Below are 23,375 nucleotides of genomic sequence, written 5' to 3'. Positions count from 1 at the left end.
ACCTTGGTGATAAGCGGCACTGAGCCAGGGCAATCACAGTGATAATGTCTGCTTGTCTCCTCCAAAAACAGCTTCTGCAGACATCGCGTGATGTACTGAACGTTTAAAATATTTTTGCGGCAGATGGACGCAAGCCGTTTCTGTATGTCCAAAACCAAAGGATTCAGTAAAAGCAGAACGACTGCGATTTATGTTTATATTTCCATTTTAGAGATTTGCATTCGTGTCTGTCACCTAGCAACAGCTGTACACACAACAGCAGCTGGATGACGCAAGCGTACCAAGGTTCAGAAGGAAAAAAGACAGTATGAACATAAACCAACCAAGAAGGTGGCAAGGAGTGTAAAAGCACCCTTAAACTCAAGCCCTGAAGGGCCGCAGCTCTGCACAGTTTTGCTCCAACCCTAATCAGACACACCTGATCCAACTAATCAAGGTGTTTAAGACTACTCTTAAACACCTTTATCAGTTGGATTAGCTGTGTTAGAATAGGGTTGGAGCAAAACTGTGTAGACATGTGGTCCTCCAGTATATAACTTTGATACTTATGACTTAAAGGGTGTTGAATACTTATTATTATAATTATTTCTCATTTATAGGAGCCCCAAGAACAGTGAAAATGGAAACTTGGAGCATAATTCGGGTCTGAAGGGGTATATAATTATTAAATTTCTTTAATCAATTTTCATTTTTTGAATTATTTAATTGATTGTGTGAGCTCTTGTTTATGTGTCAGGCTGTCCAGAGTCATATAGTTTGTAATACTGCATCCTTATCCTACCCAAAACCGTACCCAACTTACTAACTATTAATAAACAGTTAATTAACAGTTTATTAACCTAGTAGTGTAGGTTAATGGTTTGTTAATACTGTGACCGTGTAATAGTTGTGACTGTGTGTAACTAGGTGTTACCAAAGTCATTGTATTATAAGTTTCAAAATTCAAATCCTTCTCTTTAAGGTAATTGAACACACAGTCTGATTTTTCTTGTCAGAATTTTTTCCATGTTAAAAACATTACATAACTGAACCTCAGAGAACATTTAACGTTCTGCGAATGGTCAGTTTGAACTTCATGAGCAATACTTACAATTCCGATGTTCCCTGCCCATCCTTTCCTTTTCCATAGTAATTTTTCCCATACGAATCTTTGCTCACAGCCAACACAATTGCAACAATTGTAGCAGGGACACCTGAAAAACAACCAGATCTTCTAACTACTTTGTTCAGCGACTCCTTCATGGAAAATGCTCACCAAATTGAATCGTAGAACAAAGAAACATATAAACAAAACACATAGTGTGGTATTTACCCCATCCCACGATGCAAAACTTGAGGATGTATCTCCGAATGTATGTGTTGAAGACCTTGACCAGGGCAATGTACATGTGGATGGACTCTAAACCCATCCAGGTGAAGGAAGTGAGAAGGAAAAAGTGCAGAAACACAGCCACGGTCACACACAGTTCTTTAATTTCATAAGAGGCTAACCAGCCGTCCAGAAGAAACACCATGTTGAGGAAGAGCAGTGATGTGCTGAGATTCATCAAGATCTTGGAGGGATAATCTCGCCGCAGCTTCCTACAGATTTATGTCAAAGAAAACAATGAGCTTGCAATTATATTGGAGTGATTGCCATGTACAGCATTGTTTCAAAGTTTGAGGCTTGTATTTTGCAAGTATACTGTTTTAAAGGTTAACATTTTTATTTAATTAGCTTTTTTTAGGATTTAGTGATAATAGATATTCAAAAAGATTTTACTTTTAAAATATATATCAGGATTCTGTGAAAATATATTTTTAAAAGGACAACATTTATTTAAAAAAAAACAATTTAAAGTCTTCATTCCTTATCACATGAATACTTACTCGCAGAATCGAAATATAGATTTCTTTACAATACATCTTACAAATCACGACTATAAAAAATAGCAACAATGTGTTTTTTATGGTAAATAACTATAGCTTAAAGAGTAAGGTTGTATGCTGAAAACACAATCTGGGAATCCTGAGTAAGCAGAACTGAAGAGTGTCAGAAAAGCGATTCTTGGAAAGCATTGAGCAAGACTTCAATGTGTTTTCCCCAGTGGGTTAGTAAGAGTAAGTTATTGTAATCAGTGCCGGCCCATCCAACAGGCAATACGGGTGGTCGCTGGGGTCCCCCCTTCATGAAGGGCCCCATGGACACCTCAACATATTTATTGTGACTGAATCTCAGTATACGTTCTTATCTGTTCTTGCGTTCTTATAAAACATTTCACTTTTTACTGAAGTACTTTTACAAACCATTTTGCTTCCACATCTTGCCAAGTACCGCTTAAATCCCCCTCGTGTCTTAAATCTCCCCCTGTGCTGACCCCTTTATTAATAATGCATTAAAAGGTTACTTGTGGCTCATTTCCACTAAGTTGTACGATATGGGTTGGTACGCTTTTATGACAGTTTACACTGTCAAAATGTACCTAAAAGCAAACCGTTCCACTTTTTGGGTACCCTTTCCAAAGGGTACCTAGCACAACAAAAGGGTACCAAAAGGCAGAGCTAGATGTGCAGCTGAACGCTATTGGTTTACAGAGAAATCAGCGCCTACACAAGCTAGAAGAATAAAAGCAAAGGAAGAATCATTTTTAAATACACAGCCGAGACAATACATCGTAATACTATATACCTATAATAACGAGCCAAGGTCGCCTTGAGCTCAAACAAACTTTGTTGTCATCTTGATGAACAGCCACAAATACAAGAAGAACACACCCTGCCATGTGTCCTGTTGTTTTTGTTGTTGTTCTTGAGCTGATGATAATAATGTGTGTGTAATTATTAAAGTGCTTCTGATATCCGATCCATTCAGAAACGGACAAACGTGAGTGAAGCAAGAAAAAACAAAAGAACAAATGATACTTTCAGTAACCTTAAACATGAACAAACTGCTATGTTTAACTATCATGAACTCGGAATGACGGAATTACTTTATAACACAGGTTACATGTGCTGGTGAAGATTAATGATACAGATGAGAGGTTAGCACTGACTGTAGGCTATGTATTGCATGTTGTTTTTGAACCCAAATAAGGACTAAATGTATACTGTGTGTAGTTTTTCTGTAATTGGTAACATATCTGAGACTGTAAGGGGCTGTATGTGTTCATATATGTTGAATTTATTTATTTATTTTACAAAATTGCAGAGGTTACAGTAGTTTTTGCTATTTATCATTGATCTGCAATCAATGTAATCAAATCATGTTACTAGAAAGGTTAATAAAGAAAATTTCTACACAAGTATTTATGTGTATAAAGCCTATATTTTGTGAAAAGTGCTTCTCATATTTGTGAACGACCTGTACAGTTTTACTTTAGCATTTCCTCCGTGGAGAGAATGACATCGACTGAAACATTCTGTCGTACACCATTTCATTGGTACCCTTTTGGCAGTGGAAAAGCAAGCCTGATAAAGGTGACCCGTACCATACCACTCAGCGAAATGGGCCAGTGATGTCACCTATGACAGACAGATGGAGTAAACGGCAGAAGAGAAAACCCGCAAAATATGAAAAATAAATCATTTTAAGATTCTGAGGAGATTTTAAACTTAAATTGGCTTCTCAGACCTGGATCTGATCTCTTTGTTAAAGCTGATTAACAATTAATCTTGTGTAGATTATATATCTAATTTCATATCTAAGCCATGCACATTGAATTTTAAATGAAATCAACCCAAATATATAGTAGGTTATGAATGTGCAATGTGTTATTTAATGTAACTTTTACAAATATAATATTTATGTTTTTGTGATTAACGTATATCTATTTTTTAATACATCCAACATCCACTCTCAATTGCAATACTTTACAATGCATTGCAGTAGTACTTGTGAAATTGTTTGTGTAAATATGACAAAAAAGTTGAATATGTTACAGTTATGTTACAGTTACACATTTACACACTTCAATACTGGAATAGTCTTTTTTGGGCTTTCTCCTCACTGTTTTTAGACAATTGGGCCCAATTTTTATAATCTCGCTTAGGGTGCCACAACTCTACAGGTCGGCACTGAATGTAATTAATAGATTTTTTAGTTTCTTTACATTTTTTTGTCTGTTTTACTCAGAAAAATGCTGAAAGACACTCACTCAAAAGCGATGTACGTGAGCAGTGTTGCCGCTGAAAAAATGGCCGAGATCCCACAGCCGATGTAGGTAATAAAGGTAAGTACCCTGTTGTTCTTCTCATCTATCAACTCAGCAGCTCTAGAGACATCCTAAAACACAAAAGCAAGACTTATCTAATAATGCCGTTTATCAGACTGCTTTAGTAGTATTTATTACACACTCTCTGAATAGTTCATTCTCATCGGTCAGTCAGTAGGGTTTTGATATCCCTTGATAAAAGCTGATAACGCCAGCTCAAGTAAGTGAAGTCAGCACTCTACACTTTACGTGAGATGAACTAATAAAACAATATTATAAGTATTATTTAGAATGATTTATTCCTTTTTTTATTCAAACGAAGCTGCTGCAATCGTTGTCTCTGTTAAAGTTACTAATTATCAAATTAAGGAGTTTCTCTGATCTCTGTGACCATTTTTGCACACTAAAATTTACTATAAATCTACTATGACTATAAGATGACAAAAATGTACGATTTTAAAATGGTTTAATCTGAAATCAAAATATCATGTCCTCTGATTATTTATATGCTAAAAATCCATGTAAAAAAACGGTGTGTCTATCGTATTACTTATATGAGCATCTACAGTAGTTTTAACACTTACTAGTAACTTCTTTCATCATGGAAGCTTTGTGTTCATTGATATATGAATACAGCAGTATGACTACTGCACTCTGTTAATACTACTACGTAATACTAGACTACTGTTAATACTTTGCACTCAATAATAAGCTGTGTAGAAGTGTCTTGAAAAATACGTAGTAAAATATTATGTACTGTCATCATGGGAAAGATAAAATAAATCAGTTATTACAGATAAGTTATTAAAACTATTATGTTTAGAAATGTGTTGAAGAAATCTGCTCTCTATTAAACAGAAAACTGGGAAAAAAAATAAACGGGGTGGGGGGGGGTAATAATTCAGGGGGGCTAATAATTCTGACTTCAAATTCTAACCCCACGCACGCACGCACGCACGCTCACACACACACACACAGATTTTGCACAATGTCATTAATAGTACATCTAACCAAATAAAAAAAAATTTCCTGCTATATTATGACCACCTATGAATAAAAAAACATATTCCATAATATCATTAGTTATTTATACTATAAATCACACTGCAATATAAAGTAGCACAAAATAAAACAAGTGCACATTTACCCTTACCGGAACATGAACATGAAGTAGAAATCATGTTTTGAAACTAGATTAAACAATTTTTTACATTGCAATCAACCTCAGGCAAGCAAAACATTCGCAAAGTATGCATACATTTGGATTCTTGAATAAAAGACAGATGTTATCTGTATAGTGCAGTTCACATGCTGTTATTTTTTTGTTTTGCTTGATCTCTACAATAAATTGCCATGGTAATTTGTTTGTTTTAGACTTACTGCTGTTACTCATACTATATACACTCACCGGCCACTTTATTAGGTACACCCGTCCTACTGCTCGTTAATGAAATTTTCTAATCAGCCAATGACATGGCAGCAACTCAATGCATTTAGGCATGTTGACATGGTCAAGAAGATCTGCTGCAGTTCAAACTGAGCATCAGAAAGGGGAAGAAAGTTGATTTAAGTGACTTTGAACGTGGCACGATTGCTGGTGCCAGTAGGGCTAGTCTGAGTATTTCAAAAACTAACAGATCTACTGGGATTTTCACGCACAATCATTTAGTGTTTACAGAGAATAGTCAGAAAAAGAGAAAATATCCAGTGAGTAGCAGTTCTGTGGGCGTAAATGTCTTGTTGATGCCAGAGGTCAAAGAAAAATGGCCAGACTGGTTCCAGCTGATAAAAAGGCAACAGTAACTCAAATAACCACTTGTTACAACCGAGGTATGTAGAAGAGCATCTCTGAACACACAACATGTTGAATTTTGAGGTAGACGAGCTACAACAGCAGAAGACCACACCAGGTGCCACTCCTGTCACCTAAGAACAGGAAACTGAGGCTACAATTTGCATAGGCTCACCAAAATTGGACAATAGAATATTGAAAAAACATTGCCTGGTCTGATGAGTCTCAAATTCTGCTGCGATATTCAGATGGCAGGGTCAGAATTTGGCATCATCTACATAAAAGCATGGATCCATCCTGCCTTGTATCAATGGTTCAGGCTAGTGGTGGTGGTGTAATGGTGTGGGGGATGTTTTCTTGGCACACCTTGGGCCTATTTGTACCAATTGAGCATCGTGTTAACGCCCCAGCCTACCGGAGTATTGTTGCTGACCATGTCCATCCCACAGTGTGCCCCTTCATCTGATGGCTACTTCCAGCAGGATAACTCGCCATGTGATAAGGCAAAAATCATCTCAGACTGGTTTCTTGAACATGACAATTAGTCCACTGTACTCAAATGGCCTCAACAGTCACCATATCTCAATCCAATAGAGCACCTTTGGGATGTGGTAGAACGGGAGATTCGCATCATGGATGTGCACCTATCAAATCTGCAGCAACTGCATGACCATATTGCATGACCATGACCATATTGACATGCTCTCATGTCAATATGAACCAAAATCTTGATGGATTAAGGCAGTCCTGAAGGCAAAAGGGATCCAAACAGGATGCACCTTAGTAAGGTGAACCTAATAAAGTGCCCGGTGAGTGTAGATCTATTATAGAGACGATTTCACATTATTTCTGAAGTAAATGATCAAATGTGACTTATATTATAGGCCTACACAGTAAAGCTTATCCATGTTTATGTCTAACCCGTGTTTATTCCCATTATTGAAGTTTGGCCCGGTGCAACTTTTCCAGCAAAATAATGTATAAGTGTCTTGATAACTTCAGTTCTACATTATTTTATAGCGAAGCCCCTAAGTATTGACCCTGTCTGTTTCAGACATAGTTGACATATAGCTTAAGACACACACTGACATTGCTTCAGCCTGGCATATTGACTTAACGCATGAAACCGCTGTTGGGTCATTCTGCTGCCAATCCCACAAATCTCACCATTAGGATGCCAAAGTGTGTGAGGTGATTACACAAGCAGACGGTCCTGTTGCTGTTGGAGTCTGAACCGACCTTGCAGCCATCGCTATTCCAGCCCCCTGAGTAATCTAATGGAGACCAATAGATATTACATGATTACTGAAAGCCTGCATGCACAGCCCCCTATGGGACTGTTTTAATGCTACATATATCATTTCTCTTTCTCTTACTTTGGAGGTTGAAATCCCAAAACACACACTGAGGATTCGGATCTTTCTGGAGAGACAGATACATTAAGATGTGTTAGATATTTTGTAGAACTTTTGTAATTAGCGTGGACAAATCATTTATTAAAAATGTCTGCTTTAAAATTCCATTGATGAGAAAGTCAAACTTGATCAAATGATTATTTACTATAATTAAAATGTACCGCTTTCTGTCAAAACTCTTCAGTTTAAACTTTGAAAGGTGATTTTTTTAACAGACCTTGACACTTTAACACATCCATATTTTGTGCAATACTGCATTTAACACTTTCTCTTCATATTCAATCACTGTGTAGTATTATATCAATACTTCATTAATTTTGTACAAATTTGTAATTATATTCTTATGCGTATAAAAACTCACTATAATTGAAGCAATATTTTATCCTATTTATTTTTGTTTTTGCACTTTAATGATTGCACTAATTTCGCTGTACTAAGTACAGCTTACTACAGAGATGATTTAATATTGATAGAACTGTGCACAATCTGAAAAATAAAGGTATCGGAACACACCAAACAGGTTTTTTGTACAGTTTTTAAATGCTTTACATTTTTAAAGAACATTTTTCTTTATAAAATACATTTTGTGGAATGAAAAGATGCTCTATTGGTGATCCTCATGGAATCATCAAGCTAAATAAAGAATCTGTACCTTTACTGACAGAATATGAATACCTGATACTCCAAATGTGCAATCTCTATCCTGACAGGATCCTGCAGGTTTTTGATGGTGAAGTTGCCAACACTGCTGGCCACCACATAGCTGTTTAACGTCAAGCCATTGTTTTGATGATCCTAAAAAGAAATTAAACAGTGTCAAGACAAACCCACTTGTGTTTTAGGTTGAGTAAGACACATGTAAAATGATTCCTCAATCTTTTTGTTTTGTATAAATCTGTCATTTTTGTAAGTGTGGGCAGATGATATCACTTTTGTTAGCGGTATAAAAAATTGTGCTTTTGGGTAAAGAACATATAATTAGATACATATGTTAATCAAATTAATGACACACCATTCAAAAGTCTGGAAGATGGAAACTTTTTTTCTATTATTAATGAAAAATACTGTAGCAATTTTTTTTTTTTTTTGATGAGCAGAGGTGATCTTATATGTGTTATATATATATATATATATATATATATATATATATATATATATATATATATATATATATATATATATATATATATATATATAAAAAAAGGCTGAAGGAAGGTAAATTATTAAATGCATTTGTTTTTTTGGCAAAACATGCATTTTTTATCAAGAAGGTCCATACAGGTTCCAAAGACAGATTCTGATAAGATCAGGGGCTGGTTAATGTGTGTGGACTTAAAAGGGTTTTACGATGTGGTCACATATTGATTGGTCAGTTTCACAGGTCATGTCTATGCCCACACGAAATCTGCGCATGCAGAATTCAGTAGCTTTCTGAAGATTTTTAGCCCATCATTGATTCTGTTTATTTACTTGAGTAAATGTGTGTAAATTTATATTTATTAGCTTTTAAATTAATTTCAGTATAATTATTGACTAATATTAAAATGTTCATATGATTTATTTACAACAGAGTTTGTAGAGTAAGATTTTCTGCCTTTTAGTAGATATATTATGAGAGACTTGCTTTGTTTACCAAATGAAGTGGATCTAATTGGATTTGCATTGTAAACATTTAAAAAAATTATTATTTTATTTATTTTTTTATTTTAAATATTAAGTTTTTAGTTATGATACTCCCAAAATCATTTCACACGAATCCGCAGATTTTTTAACAAAATTTTTAGCAGAAATAGCAAAAAATGTCCACAGATCCTGTCTGGCCCTAGTCAGCCTCAGTATTTGGTCACAAGGCTTTGGTCACACAGTAAAGAAAGATGGAAAATATGCTGTAAACTTTGCTCTGTCTCTTTTTCTCCAGCTGTCTCTCTCACACTTTATTTTACATTTAAGCTGGGTACACTTTATATCATATGTTTTTATCATTTAAGGTTTAATCATTTTATACAGTTATTTTGTAAGCTATTGTCATTAATGTTTTCTTTTTCAAGTATTTGTGAATTACTTTAGATTAAACATCAACCCTTAAATGCGCCATATTGCAATACAACACAATCACATAATATCAACGCTCTCCCACATTTTTAGCTATTAATACTGCCCTTATTTGCGTATTTGGTATAAGATTGCAGATGGATGGTTTGACAAGAAATGTGCAGTTTTTCACCATTATACTGATAACTTTTTAGTCATTCGGCTGAACTAAAGTTCGAGCCGCTGTAGTTAAAATCCCATTCTGACAGGGCCAAAAATCAAGCTTGATTAAAAGCCATTGCTCCAAAGTAAATGCTGCATTATATGCAACAATGTTGTATTAAAATGATCAAATCAAACATAAATGTTTAAATACAAAAGGGCTAACAAAGGAATGAGCAGGAGGAGATAAATTGGTAACTTTTTACAATAACAGTACATGAATAATGTGTTAATATGTAAATAACATTACTTTATTATGAATTAATGATGATTTAAGGCATGCGCTAATCATGAACTAACCTTAACTACATCATGAGTCACAAGAGTGCATGTGTGAATAACGGTTACCTTTGTTGCTTGTTGGTACATGTTGCTAATTACTGTATTAATAAACATTTACGTTTAAGCTAAATGTAACCAACATGAACTCATGAGTTGTTAATGTATAATTATGTCATGACTTTACTTGGAGGGGCACATCACTATTAACTCATCCTTAACTACATGTGAACTCCTGTTATTCAGTGTAAACGCACTAGGCGAACATGCAGAAGGAGTCCATGAGTAGTTATGAATGGATTAATGCTGATGTGCACCTCCAAGTAAAGTCATGATATAAATATACATTAACATATCATGAGTTCATGTTGGTTAAATTAAGCATAAACTAATGTGGTAATTAATGCATTAATTAACAAACAATCATGTACTAACAAGTAATTAAGGTAGCTGTTACTCACATCTGAACTCATGTGGCTCCTGTTGTAAATAAAGGTAGTTCATGATTTGCTCATCCATTAACTTATCATTAGTTCATCCTTAAGTAATGTTTAGTTTACATATTAACAAATCATTATTCATGTACTGTTATTGTAAAGTGTTACCGATAAATTATTACTATGGCAAATAACAAGGGTAACCATAGTGATAAATGAGTTGTGGCACACTGAGAACAGGGATGCAAAGCACAACACAAAGGGCAGTATGTTTACATAGGCAGTATGTTTACATGGACAACAAAATTCCGATACTACCACAAGACTATGAATAATATTAAGACTGATCAAGAATCCATCACGTAAACACTGATCCCTGATAACTTTAATCCAGCTTAAGTCATACTAGAAGTAAACAAAAAAGGAATTAAAATGTGGAGTTTTCCTATTTTAGATCCATTACTGAAATGCAGTGTAGAAATCGACAAACATTAATCAAGAAAATGCTCCCGTTTTTTAAAAACGTGTTTGCGTTGTCGATTTGCAGCACGTGTGCTGTCAAACTGATTAACATCTTTTCTCAATTTGCTGGCATTTTTTGTAATTGCACGTGTTTTCTTAAATTGCAGCACGTTAAGCTTTCTTGGCCACCCTATGTGTGGGACTTTTCAACGAATTTTACAACAGGATGTAACATCCAAAACTTGATATGGTACCATAACAAACTGCATGTTGATAGGTAACAAGCACTGTAAACATAAGTTTATTAAGTGTACTTAATTGAATTGTACACACTCAATACATCAATAATTAATTTCATTCATTCATTAATTCATTGTCTTTTCGTCTTAGTCCCTTTATTAATCTGGGGTCACCACAGCGGAATGAACCGCCAACTTATCCAGCACGTTTTTTACGTAGCGGATGCCCTTCCAGCCGCAACCCATCTCTAGAAAACATCCACACCCACTCAATCACACTCATACACTACGGACAATTTAGTCAACCCAATTCACCTGTACCGCATGTCTTTAGACTGTCGGGCACACCGGAGCACCCGGAGGAATAATTAATTAACTTAATTCAATTAAGTAATTTTAACTTCGTTGTATTACGTGTTCATTTCTTACTAATATATTAAAATATTCCTTACTTATACTGAGCGTCATTTACTTAGTCCATTTAAGTTTTGTTGACTTAAATGGATCTGTAATGCGAGTTAGTAGAGTTTTACAATTATATTTATACAGAAACCTCTGTAAATTTCAACATATCACAACATTAAAGTCTAAATCATGTCTCCCTTTGTTAATCATGTTAAAAATACACAATAATTACTTTTTTACATTTACTTTTAAGTTAAAGCATGGAAGGAATTTGCATAGTTAGGTTAAATCATTCCGTTTAAGTTCCGTCTAATACGATCAAATTTTGAGTTCAAGTAACTTGTTGATATTAAGTACAATGAACTTACTAAGGAACTCATTTCATTTAATTAGTTGCACTGTTCGATTTTGAAGTGTGTGGACATAAGTATGTGCCATTAATTGAACTATGTACTACAATATGTAAAAGCAAGCCATGTAAACAACCTTTATTCTAATATTGTCTTATACAAAATAAGGTAAATAGATTACTAAAGCCCATGTAAACATAGAGCCTGTGTTAACATAATTTTAATGTTGAGTACATTCTGGGAAGTTAGTTTATTCAGTACTAACAGAAAACATCCAGAGATTAATTAACATACCATCAATGATCCAAAGTGCTATTGACGAAAAATATCAATCAGAACTGTCAATTTGATTTTGTTCTTCGACCACCCATACAGCCATTTTAAGTAAATTAACCATAAAATATAAGAAAATAGTAAGTAGAGAGAGAGAGAAAAAAATTATGTTCACCTGAAAGAGCCCCGTCCTGCCGAAGAACATAAAGTTGATTCTGGACACTTTCTCAATTTGTGAAAGACTCAGGTTTTGCAGCAGTGTTGGAGGCAGAGTGACCACAGCCAATGCATTATGTGCCTCCGAGTCAAAATCAATCTGTGGAGAATACAATACTTGACGTCATAATAATATTTGTAAAAAAGTTAAATAAACGAACATGCATGGAATGGGGGAGCAGTTCATGAGTAACAAACATAGCGATGTACTCTGTTTCTGTAACAACGATAACATCTCTTTGGTGTATTTTCCAAGCTATAAGAGCTACACAGACATAAATAATAAGGGAGAGGAGAGTTGACTGCAACTGAAGAACTTAATGTGCCCTCTGCCAGAATCAATCAAAAGGCCTCAAGGTAAAAAAAAAAAAAAAAACAAATAGATTGAAAAAGCATCTGGCTGCAAAAATTATTATGTTTCCCTGGAGAAATAATAAGAAAAGACTTCCCAAAAACCTTCAGGTGATAATCAAACTGTTGTTGTGCTTGCATATTTTATATTTATTAGTCCCTTTTTTTATCAGGGGTCACCACATTGGAATGAACCGTCAACTTATCCAGCATATGTTTTACGCAGTGGATGTCCTTCTATCCACAACCCAATACTGGGAAATACCCATACACTCACATTCACACACATGCACTATTTAGCTTATTCAGTTTACCTATACTGCATGTCTTTGAAATGCTTGATGATTGTTTTTTTTCACGATTGATTTAAACTTCTAAATACATACAAAAACATCGGAAAATACAACAATTTAGTGTTGAGATCATATTTAAAATACAGAAAATACACTTTTAAACATATACATTATCCCAATAGTAACTGAGGATAGAGAAAATGTGTCATTTTCTGAGTCACTCTCAGACTCTACAATGTTTCTTTTTCCTCTCACAGACTTTCCAGGAACTGCTGGCTCTTAATCAATGGGTGGGCACGGTCCATACATGTCACCTCTCATTACACTGCTTTAATTGCTGAAAATCACTTTAAAACTTTACATCTAAAATGTTTTAGCAGCAAAAAGACAGCTGAAATGCTTGGGCAGCCCACTTAAGGAAGTCTTAAGTAACATTTATCCCTAATGCATATTCAAAAATGAACCAAAAATGCACAAAATTAAGCAGGAACGCACTCACAAATGTGCGTGAGAGGCATTTACCTGAGGGTCTGTTGTGTTAGTGGCTATAAAGGCACTTAAAGTGCTGCCGTTAAAATTGGTTGTGTCGAGGGCAGAAACTCCAACAACCAGATTTTTGGACGAGATGGTCAGTGAGGGTCCGTCAAACTCAATCTTCTGCACCAGTTCATCCACTGCTTTGAGAGCTCTGTACCAAGACATATGATGATTATATTTTAATCAGTTAAAATATTGAAAACCTTTTGTTTGAAAATACAAGACTAAGCATTTGGATTAATATGATACAGACATTTCAGAGAGAGTCGGATAATATAATATAATATAATATAATATAATATAATATAATATAATATAATATAATATAATATAATATAATATAATAATATAATATAATATAATAATATAAGAAGGACCCTAAAGGAGCCAGGAAGTAGCAACAAGTTGTTGTCTTAAATGGATAGGTCACTCAAAACGGAAAGTTCTGCCATCGTTTACTCAACATTTACTTGTTTAAAATCTCTATAAGTTTCTTTATTTTGTTAAATTAACCTGTAACCATTGACTCACATATAGGAAAAACAAATTCTATGGACATCAATGGTTACAGATTTCCTGCTTTGTTCAAAATATTTTCTTTTTTGCTCAACAGAAAAGTGTCGAACAGGTTTGAAAGAATTAAAGGATGAGTAAATGATGACAGAATATTCAGTTTAGTGTGAACTATGCCTGTAACGAGGGATTTGCTGAAACATTAATTGAAACAATTCATTTATTAGGCTGAAATGAAGCAAGTGAGCCTTATGAATGGCTAATTAAATCATTGCCTCAGTCAGTTTGTTAAAAATATATATTAATTGAGAAATGAAACACTAGTGATGTGACATTGTGTGCGGACGTTTCGAAGCATGTATCAAAAAAATCTCGCAGTGAAGCAGTATAGCAGTGCTTAATTTGTTTTGCCAGAATCACATGATCAGTGACGCCTGAAGCATAATTTTCGCCTATACCCATGTGACTGCTTCGAATTTTGATTCTAAGGTTTTAACACCCTTATGGGTTAGTAAAGTATATACTGTTGCAATAGATTAGGAGTCAATTACATACATTTCTGCTGTTTCAAAGCACTGCATCGGTCCCACGCACCAGTAATATAACTAAAATACAATAGTAATTTATAGTAAAAAGCTATGTGGGTGTATTAGGGTATTATTTACAACAGTTTTTTTTTAAAGGCCACTGCATATTGTGGTATAGTATTTCGGATGTCAGCTGGCAAGTGCAGAGCAAAAAGCTTCACTCCCATAGCCTCCTCTTCCACAGAGATCGCATTTTGAACACCTTGGATTTTACTACAGTTATTGGTACTGTAATGTAACATACCTTATATGTTAAAAAACTACAGTAATTGAGCAATTTGTTTATATTACTATTGTTGTATTACTACATGAATGAGTTGGTCAGATGTGAACATTTGACATTTTTGCAACACAGTGCTTTCCCACACTTTAACCAGCAGAGGTTCTCATCGAGCTCTGTTTTGGAAAGCTTTGAGTAGCAAACATTTTTCAATACAACTGAGTTGAACGGTCCACTGGTTCAGAAAGCTTAATTTCCATATATCACTATGAAACACTCGGAAATGCACAAAGGTTCTCCTCCGACTTTCTTCTGAATTTTTTTTTAGAACTACTAAATTATAATTGAAAATCTTTGCTAGTAAGCCTTAACAACAACATCCAAGTAATATAACAATTTTCTAACGTGATAAGCACTTGTTTTAAACTGAGACCAACAAGCTTTCAAAGAGTGAAATAAAAAATATGATAAACCAAAATAAACCAGCAAGCCAAATAAACATCTAAAACCAAAATTAAAAGAATAATTGGACAGACCTTTTTTTTTTTTATGGTTTTTTTTTAGACCAGGGGTGACCAACCATATTCCTGAAGATCTACTTCCTGCAGATTTCAGCTCCAACCCTGATCAAACACACCTGCCTGTAATTATCAAGTACTGTTTAAGTCCTAATTAATTAGTTATGTGTTTGATCAGGGTTTGAGCTAAAATCTGCAGGATGGTTGAGCTCTAGGAACAGGGTTGAGCACCCCTGCTTTAGATATTCTATTGACTTTTTTCAACTAACTCTCATGAGTGTTTAGTACATTGATAGGGTTAGAAGAATTTACTGATGTACTTGCATCAGTTGAATGGCCATTGTGAGTCCATAAAAAAGTCAATATCTGAAGCAGACCATCAAAATGAAGGTTCTTAAATATTTTACATAGACGTTAATTAGAAATCCAAGGCTTACTTTTACCCTAGAGCCCTTCCCATTACCCCTCTTTTTGCACATTCATGTAAAGGGGTGTCCAAATTCTCTTTAGCTTGAAGGCGTGAGGCTAAAGGGAAGGTCTAGATAGCCTTTGAAACTGAGATTTTTCAGGACCACACTTGAAACCAAAAATTCCATAGAATACACCATCTACAAAGGCAAGTCCTGCAAAATCAAACATACGTCTCTGAGGCATCCTTCTGAGCATCCTCTGAGCTGACCATGACGTTAGAAATGATGGTGACCACAGTGCTGGCCAGGGTGGCGTTGATTTTGGCTATGTTCACCAGCTCCATCACCTTGGTAACAACCTGTGTCAGTTCCTCCTTGGACAGCCCATTATTGCTGATATCGGCAAGCTGCACAGCCACATCCATCGCATTCTCTGTTGGAATTAAACTAAGCATTAATAAAGTCAGTTTTGATTTCAGAGCAATGTGTAAAATGTGTATTTAGATCCAACCTTGTGAAACCGTAATGCTGGTTATATTAGTGCAGTTTCCACGGTCAGGCAGGGCCCAAAATGATGTATAATTATCCCGGTTAATCATGCTTAGGAGAGGAAAAAAACAAATATAAAATATTGAACTGATTACTGGAGCACAGATGTTAAAACATAACTGAATTCAATGCTTCAATTAGTAGTCTATTCCCATTTGCATTTAGATCGGAAGATGTCAACAATTACTCACCAAGTTCTGGATGCGTTTCGATCTTTGTAAGGGAAACAGGGAACATACTGAGTGACTGTGGGTCTGCTCTCTGGCCATCTATAGTGGACTGGGAACTCATCTGCCTGACAATTTTCTGAGGAAAAGCAGAAACAGCATTTTGTTGTTGACCCATTGAGACATTTTAGCACTTATAGTTTGATTATTTAGGCTACAACTCCTTAACTGTCAACCCTGTTTTTTAAATTCAGACTTGAACAAGATGTACTGTATGATATAGTATATATTCATATGATATATTTAAGTTTGTTAAGATGAGTTCAAGTTTTTTCATTCATTAATTTTCTTTCGGCTTAGTCCTTTTATTAATCAGGGGTCACCACAGCGGAATGAACCACCAATTTATCCAGTATATGTTTTACAAAGTGGATAAAGTTTCAGGACAAACTCAGTACTGGGAAACATCCATACAAACTCATTCACACACACATACACTATGGCCAATTTAGTTTATTCAATTCTCCTATAGCACACGTCTTTGGACTGAGGAGGAAACAGGAGCACCCAGAGGAAACTCACATAAACAAGGGAAGGATATTATAACTTCATACAGCCGGGACTCAAACCAATGACCTTCTTGCTGTTGGGTGACAGTGCCAACCACTCAGCCACCGTGCCACCCTGAGTTCAGGTTTATAGTTTGTTCAAATTAAAAAATCTGTTTTATATTACACAAAAAATAGCTCCACTCAAGGCCTTACTGACAGAACTTTGCACACTTAGTTAATTTAAATGCCATATTTACTAAACAGGGAAACATGCAAAAGGTATAAAGGTACAGAAAATATAAAAACAAAACAGTCCCTCCTTTGGTTAAGACATGTCTTTGGCTCATATAAGAGAAATACACTGACTAAAGCGAACCGTAGTAGTTGTTTTTGGATTATTTATTTAAATCCCCTCTTTTTATTAACTTTTCAAGTCAGTGAAACTCCAACAAATGCACACACAATAACAGTACTGAAATCTGGAGCTTATCTAACAAAATAACTTATGATATTGGTCCAAAAACTAGTACACCCAAATTTATATGTTATAGAAAAATATTAAATTCAAATTTTAAAAAGAGGAAAAAAGCAAAAAAATAAATAAATAAATTGAAAAATTGAAAAATTTTGTTGAAATTTTGTAGGTTGTCATTTATTTTTGCAATATTTTGCTTAAATTTATTGTATTATCTTTCAATTTCTAAATATGTTTGGTGACTAAAATAACATTTTAATCAACATCTGTTTTACAAATCTGTTTTGTTTAAATTCACTACAATCTATTGCCTATATTCACTGAGGAATGGATAAAAATATGCATTTTCAAAAAAGAGAAATGCATAACTCAATTATGAGCATAGCTCAATTATGCTGAGCACTGTATATCTCATCTTTAATGACTTCAAAATGCACTTATAGGTATCAAGACAAATACAACATTACCTATATTTAAGAAGAGCTCAGTAATATTAATTTGTATTAATTCATATTAATTAAAACACTAAAAATATCACGTTATTAAACAATATCCAAGCAAAAATACTCATTATTTATGGTTACTGAATTGTCACTGTAAAGCATGCCATACCCATTAAGTTCACGGTAACACTGTCTAAAGTCAAGCCATTTCCAATAGCAGGGGCACTTCTCAGCATGCTCTCAATCTCCACCTCTGCCAGATTCACATCGGTGGTATTCTTATACACCAGTAGCGCCAAGTAGATTTGTCTGTGAAAAATGCAATATCACATCAACAACAAATCTGTTTCGATAGATTAGCAAAAAAAAAATATATATATATATGCATATAAATAGGCAGTAACACTTTATTTTGATGGTCCATTTGCTGAATTTAAGTTGCCAGCTTAAATTGTTGAAATTAAGTTGTTGAGTTTAACATGCCAACGAATTCTCATTAGATTACAAGTAGACTGTCAGGTTGGGGTTGGGGTTAGGGATAAGGGTTAGTGTAAGCTGACGTGTACTTGCAAAGTTTCTTATAGTCAGTTAAACATCTGTTGAAGGAGCAGTATCAACAGATATTAAGCAGACAGTCTAACACTCAACTGGACCAATTAAATAAAGTGTTACCAATTAGCCTAATGGAATATCTTTTTAATAAAAATATAAATAAGCAGTCTGAAATGTTTTACCGTGTGGTTGTGATCCTTGAGAGAACAGTGATAAGCTGAAGACTAAAAACTCAAATGGTAAAAGTCATTAGTTAAAGAAAAAATGAATGTTTACTGTTATAATTAGATTTTTAAAAGAACCATACCTGATGCCATCAACATAAACTCTATACATCCAGTTCTGAAATGTCTGATTGAGCTGTAAAACATCAAAAAACATGTGTATAATAATTTAAGTGTAAAATAAAAGTCTATAATAATTTTCAGTAGCTTTGTAACAGCCATTTAAAATGCATTTAACAGTAAAAGAAAACAAATATATAAGAAAAGTGTAAAAATATACCCATTGAGATATTATCGCCGTAGCATCTCTATCTGGAGTTTGTTCATCAGTAACCACAAGGGTTGATCTGTAGAAAATATCCTCTGTAATAGTAGATAAAGAAATTTTTAGTTGCACGTCAAAAAAGGTATTTAATTCACTTGCTTTATTTCTGTGATGCATAGCAGTAGTCTATGTCTTGGTAATTACCAAACAGATCTTAAAATCAGTCTGCTAAACCAAATCAACCCAAAGTCTTACATAAACAAGTTCAGTATAGAGGATTTGCCATTAATCACATTCTCGGTACATGAAGCAATGCATTTTGAGAGCTACTGCTATGCTGCACTTCTACCACAAGATGGCTCTCATGTATCTTGAGTTGTTAGTGCTGGACTACTTTATGATGCAGTACTACACCATGCCAAGGCTTTCTTAGGAGACTCCAGATATAATAACATTTCAAAAACTGACTTCACAAATTGAAAATATGAGACAGCTTCTTAAGATAGCACACTGTACTTTCAATCCACACAAGGATTCTCTCGTAAAATTGTCAGAGAGCAAATCCTTCTTGAAGTAAAACTAAAATGGTCAAGGTGAAATAAATGATTAAATATGGCAGTCTCCTAAGAAGGAAGAATGATATAAATCTGGATAATTTCAAGAGAGCTATGCACTCGATCTGAGTGAGCAAATCAGTACATTAAGAGGGCTGAAAATCAATGATTGTCAGAACTGGCTATGGTTAATATACTCTAGTAAATCAAATAGGATTTTAATCTGCACAGCAAGAAGACCCTCATTTTTCCCCACAATTGGGTAACCATCATTCTACGATTCGTTCACTTGCTCAGAAAGTCAGGATTCAGTAATAAAAGAAACTATTTCTCTTTCTAAGGTCTAGATCGTTATTGGAAAACATACTGTTCCCGGCTGAAAGTCCACACAGACATGTAATATGAAAGGGAGCTTTACATGGACATGGGGCCAGTTCATGAGGGTCTGTAGTGGTCCCATTGGTGGCACCAGCGTGCACCGAGCCAAAACTTGGGATGACTCCATTGGCTGGGGTGGCGGCTGTGCCATTTGTTGGGACAAAAGGCTGGTCGTCAATAGCTGGAGTCGGATGCGTCTTGGTATCTGTGGTGGCGGGTTGAACAACGAGCACATTGTGGCTGTGGCTGGAGGGGTTTGCTGATTCATTCTTGGCCCAAAATGGCCACTTTGTTGTTGAAGAGTGGACATGTTTAGCGTCCAGCAGGTCTTCACTGTAGCCGCTTGAGATGTGTATTGATTTGGATGGTTGAAAGACTGAAATGGAGGCAGTCCATTCAAGTACTGATGGCATGCTGCTTATAGAAGTGTGAAATTGATGAAGAGGAGTGTTTGGTGGTGTATGAGATGACAGATCTGCATAAGTCATAGTTATTTGCAAATGAGGTTGAGTGTGGAATGGTTCAATTGTGTGCATATTTATTTTAAACAATTCATAGTCTTGAATAGTGTTCGAAATCTGCTTTTTCTTAAATGACTTAGAGACATCTGGGATGTTCAGAGTTGTTTTTAAGGGCCATGTGGTAGGGGTGGCTTCAATGTATTTGTGGGTTGTACTGCTGATTCGAGTGTAAGCACTAGAAATAATAAATCTATCATGGTAAACCTTCTCTTTAGAGCGAGAAGGAAAGACATTGCCTGGTTCTATGAAGTTAGAAATGTCTATTGTCTCTGACTGATATCTGAATTTGGTTTCATAAGGTGAGGCCTCATCTGGTCTATGGTTTCTTATTGAATTGAGGAAATGTGAGGGAAATATTTCAGTTGATGAAATTTGGGAACTTTCCCTGTCAGCTGTGGTGTTGGCTGACCATGTCGATGTGACCATGCCACGTACAGAGTCCAAAATGTTGAGGGAGGGCAAACTGGGAGATATATTAATCCTCTCTGCTTTAGTTTGGGCATCTGAATTAACGGGCCAAGACTGAGAGCCTCTCTGTTCATCTGTCAGGGCCACCGCAGAACTGTTTGGTAATTCTGAACTAGCATTGACAGAAATATGAGGCATATGTGACAAGTCCCTCAGATCGACCTCTGAAGGATTAACATCGCCTTGCCTGCTTAAGCCTCTGAAAAGGGTCTCTGGCAATCTGTGTATAAGCGACGGCTCCAGCGCCAGAGGTGACTCTGATTTGGACCAGCTGCCGTCTACTGACGTAGAAATGCCACCTGCGATGCTCGGATACAAAGTGAAAACCCTAGAATTTGGGAATTGGCTGGAGTGAACGACTTGAGGGTTTTCAGAGAGGATAAACTGATTGTTCATTGAGGGTAAAACCAGGTCAGTGTTGTTTTTGGGATCTGAGATAAAGAGAATTTGGGCTGAGCCAGGTGTCAGAGATGGGAAAACATCAGTGTGCGGCAAGGAAGACAACGGACTGGGTCTGATGGCCTGTGTCATTAAGAAGTCACTTTGAACCCCTTCAGTAGGCATTGAACTCTGAGGCTCAATAAGAGTGGCAGCGCTGTGGGTTGAATCCATAAGCAGTTCAGCCACTGGCTCGACACTATGAGAGGGGGAGAGAGAGGAGATAACAAGTGTCTCTGTTGTGAGGGTATAGCTGCCTTGAGGAGTGAGAGGGCTCGCTGCCAAAGGCTCTATGAGTAAAATAGTTTGATTGGGGAGATAGTCGAAAGAGCTCTGTTGGGAGGCTGATGAAAAAAGAAAAGGGGTGGTATCGGTTAGACTATAATCAGTTTCTGACAAGTTTGTCCTGCCGTAACCTTTTGTTAAAGATTCCATCTTGCCATGTGTAACCATTGTGGACTTTTTCTGATCATGTTGCACATCTTTAACAGTGTCCTTGGTGGCAGTTTCCTTCGACAGGCCCCAGGCCACGGTGCTTGTTAGCTTTATATCCACAAGGTGTGTGGGCGACCACTCTGGTGGTGCTGCTGTTTGGCCAGGGAGACTCTTGAGCTCAGACTGGATCATTTGCACACCTGTTACTCCCGGACTCATTGAGGAGGAAGGGATAAGTGTCCAGCTGCTGTCTGTCTCCAGCCGTTCTGAGACCTGTGCCAACTCTGACATAGCCCAAGGTAAACTAAGGTCTGAGTGACTTTCTAAATGTTCCTGTTTGCTAACAGCCTGTCTCACCGGTGCAAAACTTGTAGTGTTGACAGTAGGCACACTTTCTATTTCTAGGAAAGACATGTTGTGGGGGGTGGCAGGGGCCAAGCTTTCATCCAGGGAGTAGGTGGAATCAAAGTCAAACAGGCTGAAGACATCATCATCCAAGTCAATGTCATAAAAAAACGCCTCTGGTCCAAAACCAGATGGGTAATCGAGTATCTCTGTGAGGTTTTTGTCACTGTCACTCACAACCACTTGGGGAGCTATTGGCTTATTCTTACGATTACTGAGTGACGCCACCTGGAAAGACTCAAAGTCTTCAGTCTGATTGTGAGCGTCTGGTTGCCATGGAGGCTTCACCTGGGAATAGGCCGGCCTCATGCTTGTAGAGTCTGTTTTCTTGGCAACAGAGGTCATTGTGGATGTTTTCAGCCAGTGGGATTCATTCGTCATGCTTATTGTCGGTTGGGAAGGCGGCTTGGTCAGATGGATGACGGGACGTTTGTGTGGCCGAGTGACGGCAGCTTCTACTTTCTTCCTCACGGGCCAGATGAGGGGTGTGGAGATGAAGCCGAGTGACGTTTTGGGGCCCCGGGGTGCAGGAGCAACAAGAGGCCTAGCGGGGGGAGAGCTAGTGGATGGAGTCTCAGCGTGAGGAGTAAACCGCAGTAGTGACCACAAAAATGCAGCCCTCTCTTTTTCTGCTCCGGCTCAAGTATTTAGCAGAGGATCCCAGATTTGGTAAAAATGAAGAGGTCAGAGCAGGCTATTATTTATCTTTGCAGATATAAAAAATGAAGAGGTCAGAGCAGGCTATTACTTATCTTTCAGACACACAATATAACAAAACACAACAGTATACAGGAAAAATCAATTGTAGGCACAATACGGAAGTTAACACAGGGATTGTTTGAAATGGATAAAGTACAAACATATACCAAAGGGTAACACTTAAGTAAGGACTAGTATTAATAAAGAAATAAGATAGGTTTACAGCAGAAACACAGGTTAAGGATTTCAGGAAGTCTGTCTGGAAGCAATATTGATGTTAACCCATAAGGGAATGTAGAAAGATAATACTAGAATCTTTAACGAGACATTAATTCAGTTCTCTAAATGAACTGGCAGTGAAGACAAGGGACTATGAATATAAATTACATTGTATTAAATAATGCGCTGCCAGGAATGATTTTGAACTGAACAGACTCAGGAAATGTAATAATATTAAATGAAAGAGAAGAGCAAAGATCTGACATGAAACAAAAAAGATACAAAAACCTTT

General features: G+C 36.2%; 1 protein-coding gene across 48 annotated transcripts in view; it reads right to left on the bottom strand.

The window, feature by feature from the left end:
• adgrg6 (adhesion G protein-coupled receptor G6) overlaps positions 1 to 23,375 on the bottom strand; it is an 87,353-nt gene that overhangs the window by 14,373 nt on the left and 49,605 nt on the right. For 36 of the 48 annotated variants that reach the window (XM_073932792.1, XM_068215490.1, XM_073932786.1 and 33 more), the window contains 15 exon segments: positions 18,982 to 19,064; positions 18,785 to 18,837; positions 18,660 to 18,701; positions 18,095 to 18,234; positions 16,481 to 16,595; positions 16,252 to 16,340; positions 15,972 to 16,173; positions 13,478 to 13,643; positions 12,271 to 12,411; positions 8,073 to 8,192; positions 7,359 to 7,404; positions 7,150 to 7,256; positions 4,134 to 4,261; positions 1,313 to 1,581; positions 1,091 to 1,193 (listed from right to left, as the gene is read on the bottom strand). In XM_073932792.1, the coding sequence (XP_073788893.1) occupies positions 1,091 to 1,193; positions 1,313 to 1,581; positions 4,134 to 4,261; positions 7,150 to 7,256; positions 7,359 to 7,404; positions 8,073 to 8,192; positions 12,271 to 12,411; positions 13,478 to 13,643; positions 15,972 to 16,173; positions 16,252 to 16,340; positions 16,481 to 16,595; positions 18,095 to 18,234; positions 18,660 to 18,701; positions 18,785 to 18,837; positions 18,982 to 19,064 (1,804 nt within the window). 48 annotated transcript variants of the gene reach the window in all.

The sequence above is a fragment of the Danio rerio genome, chromosome 20, assembly GCF_049306965.1.
Source record: "Danio rerio strain Tuebingen ecotype United States chromosome 20, GRCz12tu, whole genome shotgun sequence".
In the NCBI taxonomy this organism is placed as follows: Eukaryota; Metazoa; Chordata; class Actinopteri; order Cypriniformes; family Danionidae; genus Danio; species Danio rerio.
Note: the sequence above shows the minus strand (reverse complement) of the source record. Positions and strands in the feature narration are given on the sequence as shown.